Source organism: Microcaecilia unicolor, chromosome 5 (assembly GCF_901765095.1).
Source record: "Microcaecilia unicolor chromosome 5, aMicUni1.1, whole genome shotgun sequence".
NCBI classification, from domain to species: Eukaryota; Metazoa; Chordata; class Amphibia; order Gymnophiona; family Siphonopidae; genus Microcaecilia; species Microcaecilia unicolor.
In genome coordinates this window covers 360,125,536-360,145,878 of record NC_044035.1, presented here as the reverse complement: position 1 = coordinate 360,145,878, position 20,343 = coordinate 360,125,536, and the positions used below count along the sequence as shown (strand labels likewise).

General features: G+C 42.6%; 1 protein-coding gene across 4 annotated transcripts in view; it reads left to right on the top strand.

Moving 5' to 3' along the window:
- The window catches only part of TERF2 (telomeric repeat binding factor 2), a 90,952-nt gene that overhangs the window by 34,859 nt on the left and 35,750 nt on the right, over positions 1–20,343 (top strand). For 3 of the 4 annotated variants that reach the window (XM_030204655.1, XM_030204659.1, XM_030204658.1), the window contains 2 exons: positions 11,616–11,746; positions 17,546–17,632. In XM_030204655.1, coding sequence (XP_030060515.1) covers positions 11,616–11,746; positions 17,546–17,632 — 218 coding nt within the window. The remainder of the gene's footprint in view (positions 1–11,615; positions 11,747–17,545; positions 17,633–20,343) is intronic. The other variant, XM_030204657.1, reaches the window with a different exon arrangement.

The following is a 20,343-nucleotide window of genomic DNA, read 5'->3' as shown; positions in this document are numbered from 1 at the left end:
ACTGTTAGAAATATGCAATCTGTCCCTAAAATCGAGTGTAGTACCGGAAGACTGGAGGGTAGCCAATGTTACTCCGATTTTTAAGAAGGGTTCCAGAGGAGATCCGGGAAATTATAGACCGGTGAGTCTGACGTCAGTGCCGGGCAAGATGGTGGAGGCTATTATTAAGAATAAATTGCAGAGCATATACAAAAACATGGACTGATGAGACAAAGTCAGCACGGATTTAGTGAAGGGAAGTCTTGCCTCACCAATCTAATGCATTTTTTTGAGGGGGTAAGCAAACATGTGGACAATGGGGAGCCGGTTGATATTGTATATCTGGATTTTCAGAAGGCGTTTGACAAAGTGCCGCACGAAAGACTCCTGAAGAAATTGCAGAGTCATGGAATCGGAGGTAGGGTATTATTATGGATTAAGAACTGGTTGAAAGATAGGAAGCAGAGAGTAGGATTGCGTGGCCAGTATTCTCAGTGGAGGAGGGTAGTTAGTGGGGTCCCGCAGGGGTCTGTGCTGGGTCCGTTGCTTTTTAATGTATTTATAAATGACCTAGAGATGGGAATAACTAGTGAGGTCATTAAATTCGCCGATGACACAAAATTATTCAGGGTCGTCAAGTCGCAGGAGGAATGTGAACGATTACAGGAGGACCTTGCAAGACTGGGAGAATGGGCGTGCAAGTGGCAGATGAAGTTCAATGTTGACAAGTGCAAAGTGATGCATGTGGGTAAGAGGAACCCGAATTATAGCTACGTCTTGCAAGGTTCCGCGTTAGGAGTTACGGATCAAGAAAGGGATCTGGGTGTCGTCGTCGTCGATGATACGCTGAAACCTTCTGCTCAGTGTGCTGCTGCGGCTAGGAAAGCGAATAGAATGTTGGGTGTTATTAGGAAGGGTATGGAGCCCAGGTGTGCGGATGTTATAATGCCGTTGTATCGCTCCATGGTGCGACCGCACCTGGAGTATTGTGTTCAGTACTGGTCTCCGTATCTCAAAAAAGATATAGTAGAATTGGAAAAGGTACAGCGAAGGGCGACGAAAATGATAGTGGGGATGGGACGACTTTCCTATGAAGAGAGGCTGAGAAGGCTAGGGCTTTTCAGCTTGGAGAAGAGACGGCTGAGGGGAGATATGGTAGAAGTGTATAAAATAATGAGTGGAATGGATCGGGTGGATGTGAAGCGACTGTTCACGCTATCCAAAAATACTAGGACTAGAGGGCATGAGTTGAAGCTACAGTGTGGTAAATTTAAAACGAATCGGAGAAAATTTTTCTTCACCCAACGTGTAATTAGACTCTGGAATTCGTTGCCGGAGAACGTGGTACGGGCGGTTAGCTTGACGGAGTTTAAAAAGGGGTTAGATAGATTCCTAAAGGACAAGTCCATAGACCGCTATTAAATGGACTTGGAAAAAATTCCTCATTTTTAGGTATAACTTGTCTGGAATGTTTTTATGTTTGGGGAGCGTGCCAGGTGCCCTTGACCTGGATTGGCCACTGTCGGTGACAGGATGCTGGGCTAGATGGACCTTTGGTCTTTCCCAGTATGGCACTACTTATGTACTTATGTACTTTTTGTCCTTATCCCTTATTTGTCTTGTCTGTCCTAATTAGATTGTAAGCTCTGTCGAGCAGGGACTGTCTCTTCATGTTCAAGTGTACAGCGCTGTGTACGTCTAGTAGCACTTTAGAAATGATAAGTAGTAGTAGTCTTTGGGATTCCGGAATCTTGCTACTCTTTGGGATTCCGCACGGAATGTTGCTACTCTTTGGGATTCCGCACGGAATGTTGCTACTCTTTGTCCTTATCCCTTATTTGTCCTGGTGGTCTGTCCTGATTAGATTGTCAGCTCTGTCGAGCAGGGACTGTCTCTTCGTGTTCAAGTGTACAGCTCTGCGTACGTCTAGTAGCGCTTTAGAAATTATAAGTAGTAGCAGTAGTGCTTGGGATTCTGGAATGTTGCTACTCTTTGGGATTCTGCATGGAATCTTGCTACTCTTTGGGATTCCTCATGGAATCTTGCTACTCTTTGAGATTCCGGAATCTTGCTACTCTTTGGGATTCCGGAATCTTGCTACTCTTTGTCCTTATCCCTTATGTGTACTGTTTGTCTGTCCTGATTAGATTATAAGCTCTGTTGAGCAGGGACTGTCTCTTCATGTTCAAGTATACAGCGCTGCGTACGTCTAGTAGCGCTATAGAAATAAGTAGTACTAGTAGTCTTTGGGATTCCGGAATCTTGCTACTCTTTGTCCTTATTTGCCCTGTTTGTCTGTTTTGATTAGATTGTAAGCTTTATCAAGCAGGTACTCATTTTCCACCAAAGTTGCTATTATTATAATTTATTATTATTATTATTAGCATTTGTATAGCGCTACCAGACACACGCAGCACTGAACACCTGACATAAAGAGACAGTCCCTGCTCAAAAGAGCTTTTACAATCTAAATAATACAGACAGACAAGACAGTTACGCTCACATTAAACCTCTCCTTAAGTCACTTCACTGGCTCCCTATCCATTTCCGCATTCAGTTCAAACTTCTCTTACTGACCTATAAATGCATTCACTCTGCTGCTCTCCAGTACCTCTCCACTCTTGTCTCTCCCTACATCCCCCCCCCCCCCCCTCGGGTACTCTGTTCTGTAGATAAATCTCTCTTATCTGTCCCCTTCTCCTCTACTGCTAATTCCAGACTCCGTTCCTTTTATCTTGCTGTACCTCACACCTGGAATAGAGTACCCGAGCCTGTACGTCTAGCCCCGTCTTTGTCCGTTTTCAAGTCCAAACTTAAAGCCCACCTCTTTACCACTGCTTTTGACTCCTAACCACTACTCACTTGCCCTGTCCTTTATCCTCACCTATTTATCCCCTTACCGTTAATTGTTCTGTCAGTTTACCTGCTCTTTGAACAGGGACTGTCTTTTTTTGTGTATGGTGTATGGTGTACAGTGCTGCATATGCCTTGTAGCGCTATAGAAATGATAAGTAGTAGCAGTAACTATCTTTTACATGTTCAGTGTACAGCGCTGAGTACATCTAATAGTGCTAAAGAAATGATAAGTAGTAGTAGTAGTGTTTGGGATTCTGGAATCTTGCTCCTCTTTGTCCTTATCCCTTATTTGTCCTGTTTATCTTAATTAGATTGTAAGCTCTGTTGAGCAGGGACTGTCTCTTCATGTTCAAGTGTACAGCACTGCGTACGTCTAGTAGCGCTATAGAAATAAGTAGTAGTAGTAGTTAGATGTTTTAATTGTAACTAATGTAAATTTGTTTTTAAGGCTGTAGTCTCCTGAGGATGTTGACAAACAGGAAGGCTTCAGAGAGATGCTACCAAAAGCCTGTTACATAATGCTACAGGAGATACCTGCAAAAGTAATAGTAATTGAACCCTGACAGACTCGTAGCATGCTTGGGGTAGATTCAAAGGGTAGCAGTAAGTTCCAGTAGAGTGAAAGAAAAAAAGGGAGCAGTGCAAGGCCAGAAGATATAAAAAACTGCGTTCTCGGCTGCTGATTAGAGCCGGCTTCATACCACGAGTAATATGTTTTGCTCATCAATGCAGTAACCAAATAATATGTAAACCTGTCTTGTGCAAAAATGTGAACTAACATGGGAAAGCGTACTGGATGCAAGCGCATATAGGTCACACTGGTAGCAGTCATGTATTGCGCACAAATAAGCAGCTTTATGTGCATACATTTGTGTATGAATAAATGATTCTATACCATCATTTATTAGTATAATAGCATTCCAGCACATGTGTAGATATATTAGTACCCACTATGCATGTGCATACAATTTTTTTGTGAGCATACGTGAGCACAGAGCCATGACTCCTCACCTTCCAGCACTCTTCCCACCTATGGTTTGTTTGCAATACAGGGAAGAAACAGGCATGAAATTCTCCTCTTATGCTTCCTCAGACCTGGTGTTAAAGCTCTGGTGTTGGTCTTCTGTGCACTTCTTCATCTGAATTGCCAAAAACCATGTTACCATTGATTTTAAACATGCTGTGCACTGGTCTGTATACTAAGCTTTGCTGATTGGTAGCTTGTGCACGAAAGAAAATTTAGCACTGAAGCTGGGTTAATCAGTGTGCAAAGCCAAGTGCACCTTTCAGCTTTTCACTTGGCACAATGGCAGTCCATAAAACTGGGACTACAAAGCAGACTGTCTTTAATATAGAGATTAAATGTGGCTGTACTGTTGATCTGAGCAAATGCAAAATGGTGTGCTTATCCAGAAGAATAACCCAAATTATAACTACAGGATGCTGGGTTTCACATTTAGGAATTTGCAGTGAGGGAAAGGATTTGGGTGTTGTAATTGACAATATGTTGAAATCTGCTTTGTGTTGCGGCCATAAAAAGCAAATAATGTTAGGAATAATTAAGAAATAAATAGAGAATAAAACAGAGAATAGCATTATGCCTCTCTATTGCTCCATGGTAAGGCCACTTCTTGTGTGCAATTTTTTTTAAGTACGTAAGGATTGCCATACTGGGACAGACCAAAGGTCCATCAAGCCCAGCATCCAGTTTCCAACAGTGGTCAATCCAGGTCACAAGTACCTGGCAAGATCCCAAAACAGTACAATACATTTTATTCTGTTTATCCTAGAAATAAGCAGTGGATTTTTCCCAAGTCCATTTTAATAATGGTCTATGGACTTTTCCTTTAGGAAGCCATCCAAACCTTTTTTTAAACCCCTCTAAGCTAACTGCTTTTATTACATTCTCTGGCAACAAATTCCAGAGTTTAATTACACGTTGAGTGAAGAAATATTTTCTCCAATCGTTTTACATGTACTACTTTCTAGCTTCATTGCGTGCCCCCCCCCCCCCCCAGTCTTAGTATTTTTGGAAAGAGTAAACAAGCGATTCACATCTACCCGTTCAACTCCACTCATTATTTTATAGACCTCTATCATATCTACCCTCAGCCGTCTTTTCTCCAAGCTGAAGAGCCCTAGTCGCTTTAGCTTTTCCTCATGGGGAAGTCATCCCCACCCCCTTTATCATTTTCGTCACCCTTCCCTATACCTTTTCTAATTCCACTATATCTTTTTTGAGATGCGGTGACCAGAATTACACACAGTATTCGAGGTGCATTAGCATGGAGAGATACAAAGGCATTATAACATCCTAATTTTTGTTTTCCATTCCTTTCCTAATAATACCTAACATTCTATTTGCTTTCTTAGCCGCCGCCGCACACAGAGCAGAAGGTTTCAATGTATCATCAACGATAACACCTAGATCCCTTTCCTGGTCGGTGACTCCTAATATGGAGCCTTGTATTACATAGCTGTAATTCGGATTCCTTTCCCACATGCATCGCTTTGCACTTGCTCACATTAAACGTCATCTGCCGTTTAGATGCCCAGTCTTGTAAGGTCCTCTTGTAATTTTTTTTACAATCCTCTTGTGATTTAACAACTTTGAATAACTTTGTGTCGTCAGCAAATTTAATTACCTCACTAGTTACTCCCATCTCTAGATCATTTATAAATATGTTAAAAAGCAGCAGTCGGTGGTGGGGGATAGTGCTGGGCAGACTTATACGGTCTGTGCCCTGAAGAGCACAGGTACAAATCAAAGTAGGATATACACAAAAAGTAGCACATATGAGTTGTCTTGTTGGGCAGACTGGATGGACCGTGCAGGTCTTTTTCTGCCGTCATCTACTATGTTACTATGTTAAAAAGCAGCAGTCCCAGCTCAGACCCCTGGGGAACCCTCCCACTGTCTACCCTTCTCCGTTGAGAATACTGAACACTTAACTCTACTCCCTGTTTTTTTGTCTTTTAACCAGTTTTTAATCCAGATTAGGACAGTACCTCCTATCCTATGACTCTCCATGTTTTTCTGGAGTCTTTCATGAGCTACTTTGTCAAATGTCTTTTGAAAATCCACAATATCGACTGCCTCACCTTTATCCACAGAAACATAATAGATTGGTAAGGCAAGATTTACCTTCACTAAATCCATGTTGGCTTTGACTCATTAATCCATGCTTTTGAATATGCTCTGTAATTTTGTTCTTTATTCTCTACCATTTTGGCTGGCACTGACGTCATGCTCACCGGTCTATAATTTCCCAGATCTCCTCTGGAACCTTTTTTAAAATCGGCATTACATTGGTTACCCTTCAATCTTCTGGTACCATGGTTGATTTTAAAGTTAATTTACATATTGCTAACAGTTTTCCAAGTTAATTTTTAAATTCTATCAGTACTCTGGGATGAATACCATCCGGTCCAGGAGATTTTCTACTCTTCAGTTTATCAAATTGCGCCATTACATCCTCCAAGTTTATAGAGATTTCATTCAGTTTCTCTGACTCATCAGCTTTGAATACCATTTCTGTCACAGGTATCTCTCCCAAATCTTCCTTGGTGAAGACCGAAGCAAAGAATTAATTTAATCTCTCCGCTATGGCTTTGTCTTTACTGATTGCCCCTTTTACCTCTCGGTCATCTAGTGGTCCAAACAATTTTTTTGCTGCCTCTTGCTTTTAATATACCTAAAAGAATGTTACTATGGGGCTAATTTTCAAAGCACTTAGTCTTCCATAGGTTACTATGGAACTTTGTAAGTCTAAGTGCTTTGAAAATACGCCTCTATGTTTTTTCCTCCAATGCAATCTTTTTATTTTTTTTCAAATTCCCTCTTTGCCTTCCTAATCAGCGCTTTTCATTTAACTTGCCATTTCTTATGCTGTTTCTTATTATTTTCAGTTGGATCTTTCTTCCATTTTCTGAAGGATTTTCTTTTAGGTCTAATAGCCTCCTTCACCTCACTTTTTATATTTCAATAATTTTATTGACTACTTTGTGCATAACAAATAAAACTATTTCTCAACAAATAATGGTTGACCTAACCAAACTAATAGAAGAAAGCCATTAAAGAAGGCCGTCAGCAAATTATTTCACAATTTACACCCTTCTCCCATGTCTCACCCTCCAATGTTGTAATACTATTTGTAATTTAGTAATGAGCATAGTATCAACCCCCCACCCCCCCACACCTTAATTCCCAAACCTGATTTACAACCACCCACCTATCCCCAGATACAGAAACAAATCTCCCTTTCCGGGCCCCGTGAGGTCTGGGTTCTTATGACCCCACAAGACCATCTGCGAAGGGAAACCAATGACATCATACTACCTTACCCTCTACCCACCTAACATGGAGTCTGCATTCAAGGAGAGAACTGATCAGAAAAATAATGCAATCGCAACACATTAAGTACTAAACTTCTTTCCCTAGGAGACAGAGAGGACAAATAAGGCTCCCAAAGCTTCAGAAAATGAGTTTTACGTTTGTAAGAACTCTTCGCCTCCCAAGTTAACAATTGATGTACCTGATTGCGCCAGTGCCAGTATACTGGTGGTGTATCTTGACACCCAGGACTGCAAACTACATTTTTGTGGCAACAGACAGTTTTTTTTCGGAGCAACAGCGTTGATTCTGCTGTGGCTCCCCTCACAGACCAAGGACTCCACCTCACTTTTTAACCATGCCAGCTGTCATTTGGTCTTCCTTCTTCCTTTTTTTTTTTTTTTTTTTTTTTAACTTTGAGTTTTTATTGAAAAGGATTTTGAAAGTTACAAGTAGAGGAGTGTGGTAGCCGTGTTAGTCCACTCTTAAGGTTATCAATAGAAATCAAAGAAAATAAGATGATACCTTTTTTATTGGACATAACTTAATACATTTCTTGATTAGCTTTCGAAGGTTGCCCTTCTTCCTCAGATCGGAAATAAGCAAATGTGCTAGCTGACAGTGTATATAAGTGAAAACATTCAAGCATTACTATGACAGTAAAATAGAAACCATTGGAGATTCTACATGGAATGTTGCTACTATTGGAGATTCTACATGGAATGTTGCTACTATTGGAGATTCTACATGGAATGTTGCTATTCCAGTAGCAACATTCCATGTAGAAGGCTGCGCAGGCTTCTGTTTCTGTGAGTCTGACGTCCTGCACGTACATGCAGGACGTCAGACTCACAGAAGCAGAAGCCTGCGCGGCCACATTGGTGATCTGCAAGGGCCGACTTCTACATGGAATGTTGCTAGTGGAATAGCAACATTCCATGTAGAATCTATAGAAATCAAACATGGAAAAGAAAATAAGGTGATACCTTTTTTATTGGACATAACTTAATACATTTCTTGATTAGCTTTCGAAGGTTGCCCTTCTTCCTCAGATCGGAAATAAGCAAATGTGCTAGCTGACAGTGTATATAAGTGAAAACATTCAAGCATTACTATGACAATAAATAGATACCATTGGAGATTCTACATGGAATGTTGCTATTCCACTAGCAACATTCCATGTAGAAGGCTGCGCAGGCTTCTGTTTCTGTGAGTCTGACGTCCTGCACGTACGTGCAGGACGTCAGACTCACAGAAGCAGAAGCCTGCGCGGCCACACTGGTGATCCGCAAGGGCCGACTTCTACATGGAATGTTGCTAGTGGAATAGCAACATTCCATGTAGAATCTATAGAAATCAAACAAAATAAAACATGGAAAAGAAAATAAGATGATACCTTTTTTATTGGACATAACTTAATACATTTCTTGATTAGCTTTCGAAGGTTGCCCTTCTTCGTCAGATCGGAAATAAGCAAATGTGCTAGCTGACAGTGTATATAAGTGAAAACATTCAAGCATTACTATGACAATAAAATAGATACCATTGGAGATTCTACATGGAATGTTGCTATTCCACTAGCAACATTCCATGTAGAAGGCTGCGCAGGCTTCTGTTTCTGTGAGTCTGACGTCCTGCACGTACGTGCAGGACGTCAGACTCACAGAAGCAGAAGCCTGCGCGGCCACACTGGTGATCCGCAAGGGCCGACTTCTACATGGAATGTTGCTAGTGGAATAGCAACATTCCATGTAGAATCTATAGAAATCAAACATGGAAAAGAAAATAAGGTGATACCTTTTTTATTGGACATAACTTAATACATTTCTTGATTAGCTTTCGAAGGTTGCCCTTCTTCCTCAGATCGGAAATAAGCAAATGTGCTAGCTGACAGTGTATATAAGTGAAAATTACAACAAATCACAACAAAAAGGAGACATATCACCACATGACTTCATATTGTCAGAACGATAACTACCTCCCAATACCAAGATGAACTTTCCACTACTCACGCCATTCCACACTTTCAAATTTATAACCCTCCCATATCCCCCCAGTTCCCTCCCTTCCTCCTTTTTTAATACATGGAATATATTTGGCCTAGGCTTCCAGGATAGTATTTCTGAACAGCTTCTACGCCTGGTGTAAATTTTTAACATTTGCAGCTGCTCCTTTGTTATGTTTTCACTGTTCTCATTTTATCATAGCGTATTGAGTTTCCTGTGTGTATCAAATCTGATCATAGTATGATCACTGTTATCAAGCGGCCCCATCACCATTACCTCCTGCACCAGATTTTGTGCTCCACTAAGGACCCGGTCTAGATATTTTCCCCCATTTTTTTGGCTTCTGTACCAGCTGTTTCATAAATCAGTCCTTGATTTCGTCAAGGAAGTTTAGCTCCCTAGCATGCCCTGATGTTACATTTACCCACTCAATATTGGGGTAATTGAAATCACCCATTATTATTGTGTTGCCCAGTTTGTTAGCCTCCCTAATTTCTGATAACATTTCTACATCTGTCTGTTCATCCTGGCCAGGTGGACGGTAGTAAACTCCTATCACTATCCTTTTACCCTTTACACATGGAATTTCAATCCACAGGGATTCTAAGATGTGTTTTGTTTCCTGCAGAATTTTCAATCTATTTGATTCAAGGCCCTCCTTAACATACAAAGCTACCCTTCTACCATTTCAATCCACCCTGTCAGTACGATAATATGTGTACCCTGGTCTGACAGTTTCCCACTGATGATTTTAATTCCTTCAGTTCTCACAGATGCCTATTGTATCTATCTTTTAATTGAATGCAGTATGTTTTAACTCTCCCATCTTATTTCTTAGGCTTCTGGCTTTCGCATATGGACATTTCAAACTGTGTTTGTTGTTCCTATTTACATCTTGCTCAGTAGTTGACAGTGTTAATTTGCATGCTTTTGTCTGATTTTTATTTAAGAACACCTGATCTACTATGGTCTCTTTTGCAACCTCACTATTGGGATATCCTGTCTTCCCTGTTTTGGTGATATCTTTGAAAGATACCTTGTTCCGAACCATGCGTTTTTGAACTAGAAACCGGAGGAAGGCCGACAATCGCTTGAATCTTTGTGTGACATATCATTGCCGATCGGACGGCTCCTGTGGCTCAACGCTCTTTGATCCATCGAGGATACCACAGTTAGAAACTTGGCTACATTAGTCTTTATTGTTAAACAGCTCTACCTCACAACAAAGATCTACTTGACCCCTGAGGCAGGCCAGTTGTGCCGAAACACGGCCGTGTTGGGTCACCTTTTAGCTGTTACCAATAAAGACTGGTTGATATCCTCCTGGTCTCTACCTCACCTTTTTGTTCGATTTGCATACAGTGGAAGCAATGCATGCAGATAGATCGCTTGCATGTTCATTGGTGAAATCCTGAAAACCCTACTGGATTGCGGCCCTCGAGGACCAAGGTTGGACAACCCTGGTATATAGGATGGGCAAAGGACAAAATGTAAAAATAATGACTTTAAATTACATGCATCATATCTAATCAGCAGCAGCATTTTGAATCACTTTGAACGTGTTTTTGCTTTCTACTTTAATTTTCTTCTTTTGCAGGCCTTGCTTTGTTTTTTTATCTCCATTTTTTTCATCTTGTACGCTTGCAAGGGGCAGCCCCAAGCTGCAAGCAGTTCTGTCTAGGTTGTCCAAAGTGACAGTAGCTCTCTTATGGCTTCTGCAGAAACAGCTCTTTTTCAGAATGAAGTCCTCTGATGTGCGGCCAGTCCAGGTGCTATTTCACAGCCCAGGAGCATCAGGCTGCAAAGCCATGTCCTGATGCTCAGAGCAGGGTTCCCTGTGGCTCCCTTCCCCCACCTCACAGGTAGCCATTGGTGATCCAAGGGGTCTTTGGGCAGGAGTGTTGCCCAGTCCAACGCTTAATCCAAAATGGTGCCCCTAGCAACAGTCTTGCGCAATTCTTGTTAGGGGTCATATTTCCTTCTATGAAAATACTGCCCCTAGTGGTAGTCGTGCCATTTTGGATGTGGCGCTCGACTGGGCAGGAGTGACTGAGCATTGCTCCTGCTTGAAGACCTCCTGCCAGACCACCAGTGATATCAAGGTAGCCCTTTGAGGGGGGAAGGGCTACCTGTGTGGTGGTGTGTTGGGGGGGGCTTGAATTTGAAGGGGTGGGTGGGTCTTTTCAGGGGGTGGGGACTCTGGCCTGATGCTTCTGTTCACATAGAATAATGATGCTTGCAAGGGGGCTCGTGAGGAACGTTATTCTTTTACCATGGGATTCAGCAACCCAGGATCCTGCAGGTTGCTGAATCCAGCGCTAAATCAAGGTGCAGTGAAGAGCAAACTTTTACCAAACCTTGATGAATTTTTCCCTCCCCCTAAATAAAAAAAAAAAGGAAATAGCTGAATTGGTTTTATAAGTGGAGTTTTCCTGTTTCAGATTGCATGTTTGACAGAGAGACTGATGTAACACCTTTGGAGTCAGCTGTGAATGTACTGGAGATGCTTCAGGAAGAGTTCCCCATAGATGAGGAGGTCCTGAATCCCAGCAAACAGATGCTAAAGGAGGCAGTAAGTGTAATCCCTCTGCAGCATGTTAAATAGGGCACAAAGCAAGGAAGGTATATTTGTGTATATGTGCCTTTTATTTATGACATCATGTAAGTATTGCTATACTGGGACAGACCAAAGGTCCATCAAGCCCAGCATCCTGTTTCCAACAGTGGCCAACTCAGGTCACCAATACCTGGCAACATCCCAAAAAAGTGCAAAACGTATCCCAAAAATAGTGGATTTTCCCCAAGTGTGGCTCACAATATAACAAAAGTAGAACTGACCAGGTGTTCTGAGGTAAGTGAGGGTGTGCAGAATCCTGCTCAGGGGGATGGGGTCAAGCAAGTAAGTAGTGAGCTAAATCTAAATACAGACAAATTGTAACATAAAGGCTGCTTCAATCATTTTCAAGACATAACCTTGTGAATTGCCTCCCAGATCTTTAATTGGACCTTAAGTCTCAATAGTCACAAAATTCAGAATTTCATATTATTTAGGTCATTTATGTTTGTTTGAAACTTTCTGTGCTGCCCTTCTCAGAAAATGAAGCAGAGTGGTTTACATGCTACATAAGGAAATTTGAAAGGAACACCATGTGTTACAATAGGAAAGAGAAAAATGGTCAGTAAGTGGATTACTGAGACCAAGTCAGCATGGCTTTTGTGTGGGGAAATCTTGCCTGACCAATTTACTTCAATTCTTTGAAGGAGTGAACAAACGTGGACAAAGGGGAGTCGGTTGATATTGTGTATCTGGATTTTCAAAAGGCGTTTGACAAGGTACCTCATGAAAGGCTACAGAGGAAACTGGAGGGTCATGGGATAGGAGGAAATGTCCTATTGTGGATTAAAAACTGGTTGAAGGATAGGAAACAGAGAGTGGGGTTAAATGGGCAGTATTCACAATGGAGAAGGGTAGTTAGTGGGGTTCCTCAGGGGTCCGTGCTAGGACCGCTGCTTTTTAATATATTTATAAATGATTTAGAGATGGGAGTAACTAGCGAGGTAATTAAATTTGCTGATGACACAAAGTTATTCAAAGTCATTAAATCACGACAGGATTGTGAAAAATTACAAGAGGACCTTACGAGACTGGGAGACTGGGCGGCTAAATGGCAGATGACGTTTAATGTGAGCAAGCGCAAGGTGATGCATGTGGGAAAAAAGAACCCGAATTATAGCTACGTCATGCAAGGTTCCACGTTAGGAGTTACGGACCAAGAAAGGGATCTGGGTGTCGTCGTCGATAACACGCTGAAACCTTCTGCTCAGTGTGCTGCTGCGGCTAGGAAAGCGAATAGAATGTTGGGTATTATTAGGAAAGGTATGGAAAACAGCTGTGAGGATGTTATAATGCCTTTGTATCGCTCCATGGTGCGACCGCACCTTGAGTATTGTGTTCAATTCTGGTCGCCGCATCTCAAGAAAGATATAGTAGAATTGAAAAAGGTGCAGCGAAGGGCGACTAAAATGATAGCGGGAATGGGACGACTTCCCTATGAAGAAAGACTAAGGAGGCTAGGGCTATTCAGCTTGGAGAAGAGACGGCTGAGGGGAGACATGATAGAGGTATATAAAATAATGAGTGGAGTGGAACAGGTGGATGTGAAGCTTCTGTTCACGCTTTCCAAAAATACTAGGACTAGGGGGCATGCGATGAAACTACAGTGTAGTAAATTTAAAACAAATCTGAGAAAATTTTTCTTCACCCAACGTGTAATTAAACTCTGGAATTCGTTGCCGGAGAAAGTGGTGAAGGCGGTTAGCTTAGCAGAGTTTAAAAAGGGGTTGGACGGTTTCCTAAAGGACAAGTCCATAAACCGCTACTAAACGGACTTGGAAAACTCCAAAATTCCAGGAATAACATGTATAGAATGTTTGTACGTTTGGGAAGCTTGCCAGGTGCCCTTGGCCTGGATTGGCCGCTGTCGTGGACAGGATGCTGGGCTCGATGGACCCTTGGTCTTTTCCCAGTATGGCATTACTTATGTACTTATGTATAAGTTTGCATCCCACAGAACACTCCTCAGACAGGTCATCTGAGGAAGAACTGCAGAACACCAGTGCCGTGCCAGTTCTCGCTGTGTGGACACTAAGCAGGGCAACCTCACCTTGACCATTTCCAGCAAAATGGTGTCGCAGGGTATAGGAAGTAGGAAAGAAGCTGGATCAGCTATTATTCCCAATAAATAAATAATAGGAATAGAGAACATATCGGAAAACAACTTGGCATAATTCTTCCATAAGCTTTTGATTCGGGGGCGGTTCAACCACACATGGAAGAATGTAGCCTTCATCCCACAGCCTCGCCAACATTTATTATCTGCAGAAGGAGTAAAATGAGCTCCTTGGGAAGGAGAGCGGTACCATCTATAAAGTAATTTTACTCCATGTTCAACCAAATTGAAGTGCGTGCAAATAAGCAGTAGTCTATTCCTGGTCTGTAAATGTAAAGGGGAGGGATCTTTTGAGGAGTCTTCGACCAAGTAAATCTATATATGAGAAATCATCGTTTTCTGTTGAATCCCATGAGATAGTAACTCCTGAAAGGAAGACATAGCCTGTAAAAGTCCCCTTCTCATGCTCTCAGGCACATTCTTCTCGCACTTATTTGACTGGTCCGTGTCACTGGCTTGGGGGTGGGGGATGATGGGGGGGCCTGCTAGCATGCAAATGCATGCTGGACAGGATCATCATTCCTCCCCTATACCCTAACACAAGCTCCAAGCTGGCGTAGGGTTTGCCGCAGTTAGTGGGCCAATGCATTGGGGATGAATAAGTTTAGCATGCTATTTGCAGTTAGCCAATGAGCGCGTTGTTTCACGCGCTCGGGGGCTCTGATCATGGGGCAGTAGCAAACGCAGGCGCTAGTACGGCGCTATTGACCTCTAGCACCCATGTTTGCTTCTGATCATCGGCGACTTAGTGACCAAGGAAGCTCTGGGTAGAAAATGACCCGAGATTCGGGTCCCTTCACAGATCATGGTCACATTTGTTTAGTAAGCAGATCTGAGGTTTAGCTTGCCAAGAATACTGATACATCTGTCCCAAATCGGTGCAAACCGCCTGCCAAAAACGACGAATAGACATGCAGTCCCAAGTGCAATGCTTATAAGAGGCTCCTGGAGTGCCACATTTAATACAGGATCCATCTGTGGAAATCCCCATTTTCTGAGCTTGGGATGGATGTATATACATTCTCAAAAGAAATGTGTAGCGGAGTTCTTGTAATTGAATACATTCCACCAACTATAGAGCTGAGTGCAGGAATTTATTGATATCTTGGTAGCCAAAATCAGTGACCCAGAGAGCTACCAACTTTTATATAAGAGATGGAAGCCTCAAGGTTTTAACAGGGCGGTATAGTGATGACACAAAAGTCCTTTGGTCACCACTGAAAGAGGCCAAGCATCATCAAAAGCTCTGCGGAAAGTTCTAAATAAGGTGGAAGCATAATGATGTAGCTGCATATAAGGGTACCAGGACTGCTGGAGAGACCAGATGCATGCTGGAGTTCATTTTTGGAGGGGAGGACTGGATCATCATTACAATCTTCATCTACTACTTTTTGGAGCCTCATAAGGCCTTGACTAGACCAATCCATAAAACAGGCATCTAGTTGGCCAGGAGGAAAGTCAGCATTGCCCAAGAGGAGAGATTATCTTGAACACCCAACTGGAAGATAAAAATGGTACCAAGCCCATCTCAATGCCCTGAACCAGATTAAGGTTCTTTAAAGATGGAGGAAGCACTACAGTATGTGCAAGGGTTAAGTAGGCTGGAGACAGTAGACACAATAGGAGATATGAAAAATCCAGTCTCTTGACATGTCGCATGTGACATGCAATGTTATAAACCCTCTCTGCAAGACAAGCAAAGCTGGGACAATGGAGCCCTGGGTCTCTTGCCATTCCACAAAAATTTGCAGAGGAGTCCATTTCACTGTTTCAAATCTCTACTTTGTAAAATCCAGTGGTAAATATTGGAGTACATACTATCATTTTTACCTGTTAGAGAAATTGGCCAAGAACTCCATCATCCACAGAGCTTCAGAATTATTATGATGCGAAGTGGATAGATTGCTGAGCATGTAAAGGCCCAAATGTTTTATGGACTGTCAAACCCAATGCAGGGGAAAATGACCCCACCAGCGAGTTAGCAAATGTTCAGATAAAACTGAAGGCTTCAGTTTTATCCATATTAATCCACAGTCCTGAGATTTGACCAAGTTCCAGCCTTAGATCAAGAGCTCGTGGGAGGGGCACCTGGGGCTCTGTGAACGCTGCCAACAAATCACCTGCAAATAATGCCAGTGTAAAATTGTGAATACCTGTTACAGTGCGCTTCCGCAGAAGCTGACAGGCCAGAGGTTCCATGCAAAGTACAAATAGAATGGGAGATGGGACAACCCTGTTGGGTACCCTGTTGCACCGTGGAAAGAACGCCATTCAAGAGAACCTGTGCCCAGGGCTCGCAATAAAGGAGACGCACCATAGACAAACTATCTCCTTCAAAACCAGATTTATGCAAGGTCTCCCACAGGTAAGGTCAGGAAACAAGATCCAAGGCCTTTTCTATATCGAAATTCACCAAAATAGCATCTCACCCCTCCATCTGTATGGCAGAAATCACACCCAACAGCCTGCGTACATTGCTTACCGCGTTATGACGTTTAACAAACCCAGCCTTAGGTGAGGCAAAATACCGGAAAAACAGGTGGCCAAGATCTTTGCTTACAGTTTTATGTTGACATTAAGTAGAGATATGGGGTGATACGAACTTGTGAGGAGGGGGTCTCGACCTGGCTTCAAAATAGGTATAACAGTAGCACCTCGCATGTTTGTGGAAATTTCCCCTTGCGCAAGGCTTCGTCATACACCACTAGGAGTACTGGAGAAAGTTGCGGATTCAAAATTTTAAAGACTTTCAGGGGAAATCCATCCGGACCTGATGTCTTTAGTGGTGCGGAATTCTTAAATGCATATTAAACCTCTTCCAAATGCAGTGGGGCATTCAATACGTCTAGGACTTCTGCTGTTAACTGAGGGAGAGGTAGCGCCATTAAAAAGCTGAAATCCAAGGGGTCCAGTGTGGGCTGAGCAGTATACAACATTTTATAAAAATTCTGAAATAATTGATTTAGACTGAGCTGCTAACCTTTAAATTGGTGATGTCTCCTGAACCCGATGTGTTGCTTCTGTGGCATCAAATGTAGACTATGAATTACCATTTTAATTCTGTTTGATAGAATTTTTGATGTTTTAAAATTTGATTGTTAATTTTCAGTAAAATATTACCCAACATCTATTGTAAGTTTATTAGCTTTTTTTTGTAAAATTGAATACTCTCCTGGGTTTATTTTTTTTTTTTTTGTCCGGATGTAGCATCTGTTCCGATTCGTATGTATGCATAAATAAAAAAAATACCGATTTCATCCAGGCCCTCTGAGGTTGTATTTGAGATTACAGGTGGGATTGGGAGGGGAGATGGGATTTGTATACATTGACAAATTACTATAATGCACAGGCTGATAATTTCTGGGAATTGCATTTGCTGTTTTTAATTATGATGAGAGTAGGTGGGGTAAAGGAGGGGGGAGGGGTTGATAGTATAAAACTGAGTACAAATTATATTCCTTTGTGATTGGTATCCTTCCTTCTTTGTCTTGTTGGCTTTCTTGTTGCCAATTTGTTTTCAGTATGTTGTATGTACTCAGTAAAGATTATAAAATCTTTAAAAATATATATATATACCGATTTAATTGCTCTGGCAGTTGACCAGGAAAGCAAATACTGAAGCTTTTTCTTTTTATTTCTAGGCTATCATTATTTGTATTTTAAATAATCAGTTTGAAAGAGCTTTGAACATTTTGAAGAAATACTTGCCAACGGATTCAAGCACAAAGGTCAGTCTGTTTCTGGGACCGAGTTGTGACATGAGAGATATAGGGACCCTTTTACTAAAGCTTATTGTGTGCTAAATGCCAAGAAGCCAATTTTATATCTGTGGGCTTTTTTTAAGTTAGCACGTGCTAAGCTTTAGTAGAAGGGTCCCATAGATATTTGTATAAACCCATCTAAGACATTTTCTGGAAGATGGAACCTAAGACAAAATATGTTGTAAATAAAGTGATACCGTCAAGTCTTTGGTAATCAACTAACCCTCTTCCAAATCTGGAAGGACAGTGTCCATAAGTACATAAATACATACATAAGTATTGCCATACTGGAACAGACCAAAGGTCCATCAAGCCCAGCAGCCTGTTTCCAACAGTGGCCAATCCAGGTCACAAGTACCTGGCAAGATCCCAAAAACATTTTATACTGCTTATCCCAGAAATAGTGGATTTTCCCCAAGTCCATTTAATAATGGTCTATGTACTTTTACATTAGGAAGCCGTCCAAACCTTTTTTAAACTCTGCTAAGCTAACTGCCTTTACCACATTTTCTGGCAACGAATTTCAGAGTTGAATTACATGTTGAGTGAAGAAAAAAAACTTTCTCCGATTAATTTAAAATTTACTACGTTGTAGCTTCATTGCATGCCCCCTAGTCCTAGTATTTTTGGAAAGCGTAAACAGACGCTTCACATCTACCCTTTCAACTCCACTCATCATTTTATAGACCTCTATCATATCTTCCCTCAGCCATCTTTTGTCCAAGCTGAAGAGCCCTAGCCACTTTAGCCTTTCCTCATAGGGAATTGGTAGCATTCTATATGATATGAATCCCATTTAAAGTCTGGTACCACATGAGGGGCAGCATTATTTTCTCTTTCAGTTTAAAATCACTGAAGCGGGTGATTAGGTCCCGTGGGCGGTTTGCCTTTGGGGCACCGAGAGACCGATGAGCTCGCACCAACTGAATCTCAGAGGGTTCTTTATTAACCTGTATTTCCGTGAGTAAGGCACATGCAATTTTTTGTACCATCAGCTCGCAGTCTGCATATAGCGGTGAATCCGGGAGACCGTGGAACCGCACATTGCACCGCCAACTCCTGTTTTCCAAATCTTCTAATTTGTCCCATAGCTGCTGAGTTTCCTGCCTAGCCTCCTTGGCTTGCGTGGCTAGAATTTGTAGTGTTTCGGCCTGGTCCTCTAAACGTTCCTCCTTCTCTGCTACACGATTGCCCAGCGCGCCAATCTCTCCCCTCAAGTCTGCCCCCAGTGTAGCAATTTCTGTGTGTACTGCCTTTACGTCTGACTTTATTTCCAGCATCCACGAGCAGATTTCTTGCAGTGGTGTCTCTTCCTGCGCCAGGCTGTCCCCCGACACAAACAAGGGTAGCGAGAGCTGCGATGGGCGCATTGACTGGGGGTCGGATGCACGAACCTCTGAGGTGTCCGTGTGCATGCTCGTAGTTGGGCCCGCGTAGGCAAATGCCGTCAGATCTATCGTGGAGGCACGGGAACTCATTCAGAAGTATCTTACCACCAACGCTGCTGAGTTTATTTCCAGCGGATAGCTCTGATTACTCTGGATGGTCGCGGTGGGTTCCCTGATTGCCCTGGGCTGGTCAGAGCTCACAGCTTAAGCAGGCATCTCAGTTGGTGATGTGACTTCCTCCGAAAAGGAAGGTTTTTAATATTTTGCGGAAACTCATGTAGTTGTTCTAACATCCAAATTATTTTGGAAGCAAATTCCACCATTTGGTACCTTAGTAAGCAGTGGCGTAGCCAGACCCAGTATTTTGGATGAGCCCAGAGTTAACTTAGATGGGCCTTTCCACACCATGCCTCCCCACCTCACGCCCCCCCCCCCCCCCCCCCCCGTATAAGTCTGCCCAGCACTATCTCCGCCTTCCAACCACCAGCCCCCTCTCTGGCACAGACCGTATAAGTCTGCCCAGCACTATCCCCGCCTCCCGCCACCGGCTCTGCCACCCAATCTCGGCTAAGCTCCTTAGGATCCATTCCTTCTGAACAGGATTCCTTTGTTTATCCCACGTGTGTTTGAATTCTGTTACCGTTTTCATTTCCACCACCTCCCACGGGAGGGCATTCCAAGCATCCACCACTCTCTCTGTGAAAAAATACTTCGTGACATTTTTCTTGAGTCTGCCCCCCTTCAATCTCATTTCATGTCCTCTCGTTCTACCGCCTTCGCATCTCTGGAAAAGGTTCGTTTGCGGATTAATACCTTTCAAATGTTTGAACGTCTGTATCATATCACCCCTGTTTCTCCTTTCCTCCAGAGTATACATGTTCAGGTCCGCAAGTCTCTCCTCATATGTCTTGGAACGCAAATCCCATACCATTCTCGTAGCTTTTCTTTGCACTGCTTCAATTCTTTTTACATCCTTAGCAAGATATGGCCTCCAGAACTGAACACAATACTCCAGGTGGGGCCTCACCAACGACTTATACAGGGGCATCAACACCCCCTTTCTTCTGCTGGTCACACCTCTCTCTATACAGCCTAACAACCTTCTAGCTACGGCCACCGCCTTGTCACACTGTTTCGTCGCCTTCAAATCCTCAGATACTATCACCCCAAGCGTCCACCACTCTCTCTGTGAAAAAATACTTCCTGACATTTTTCTTGAGTCTGCTCCCCTTCAATCTCATTTCATGTCCTCTCGTTCTACTGCCTTTGCACCTCCGGAAAAGGTTCGTT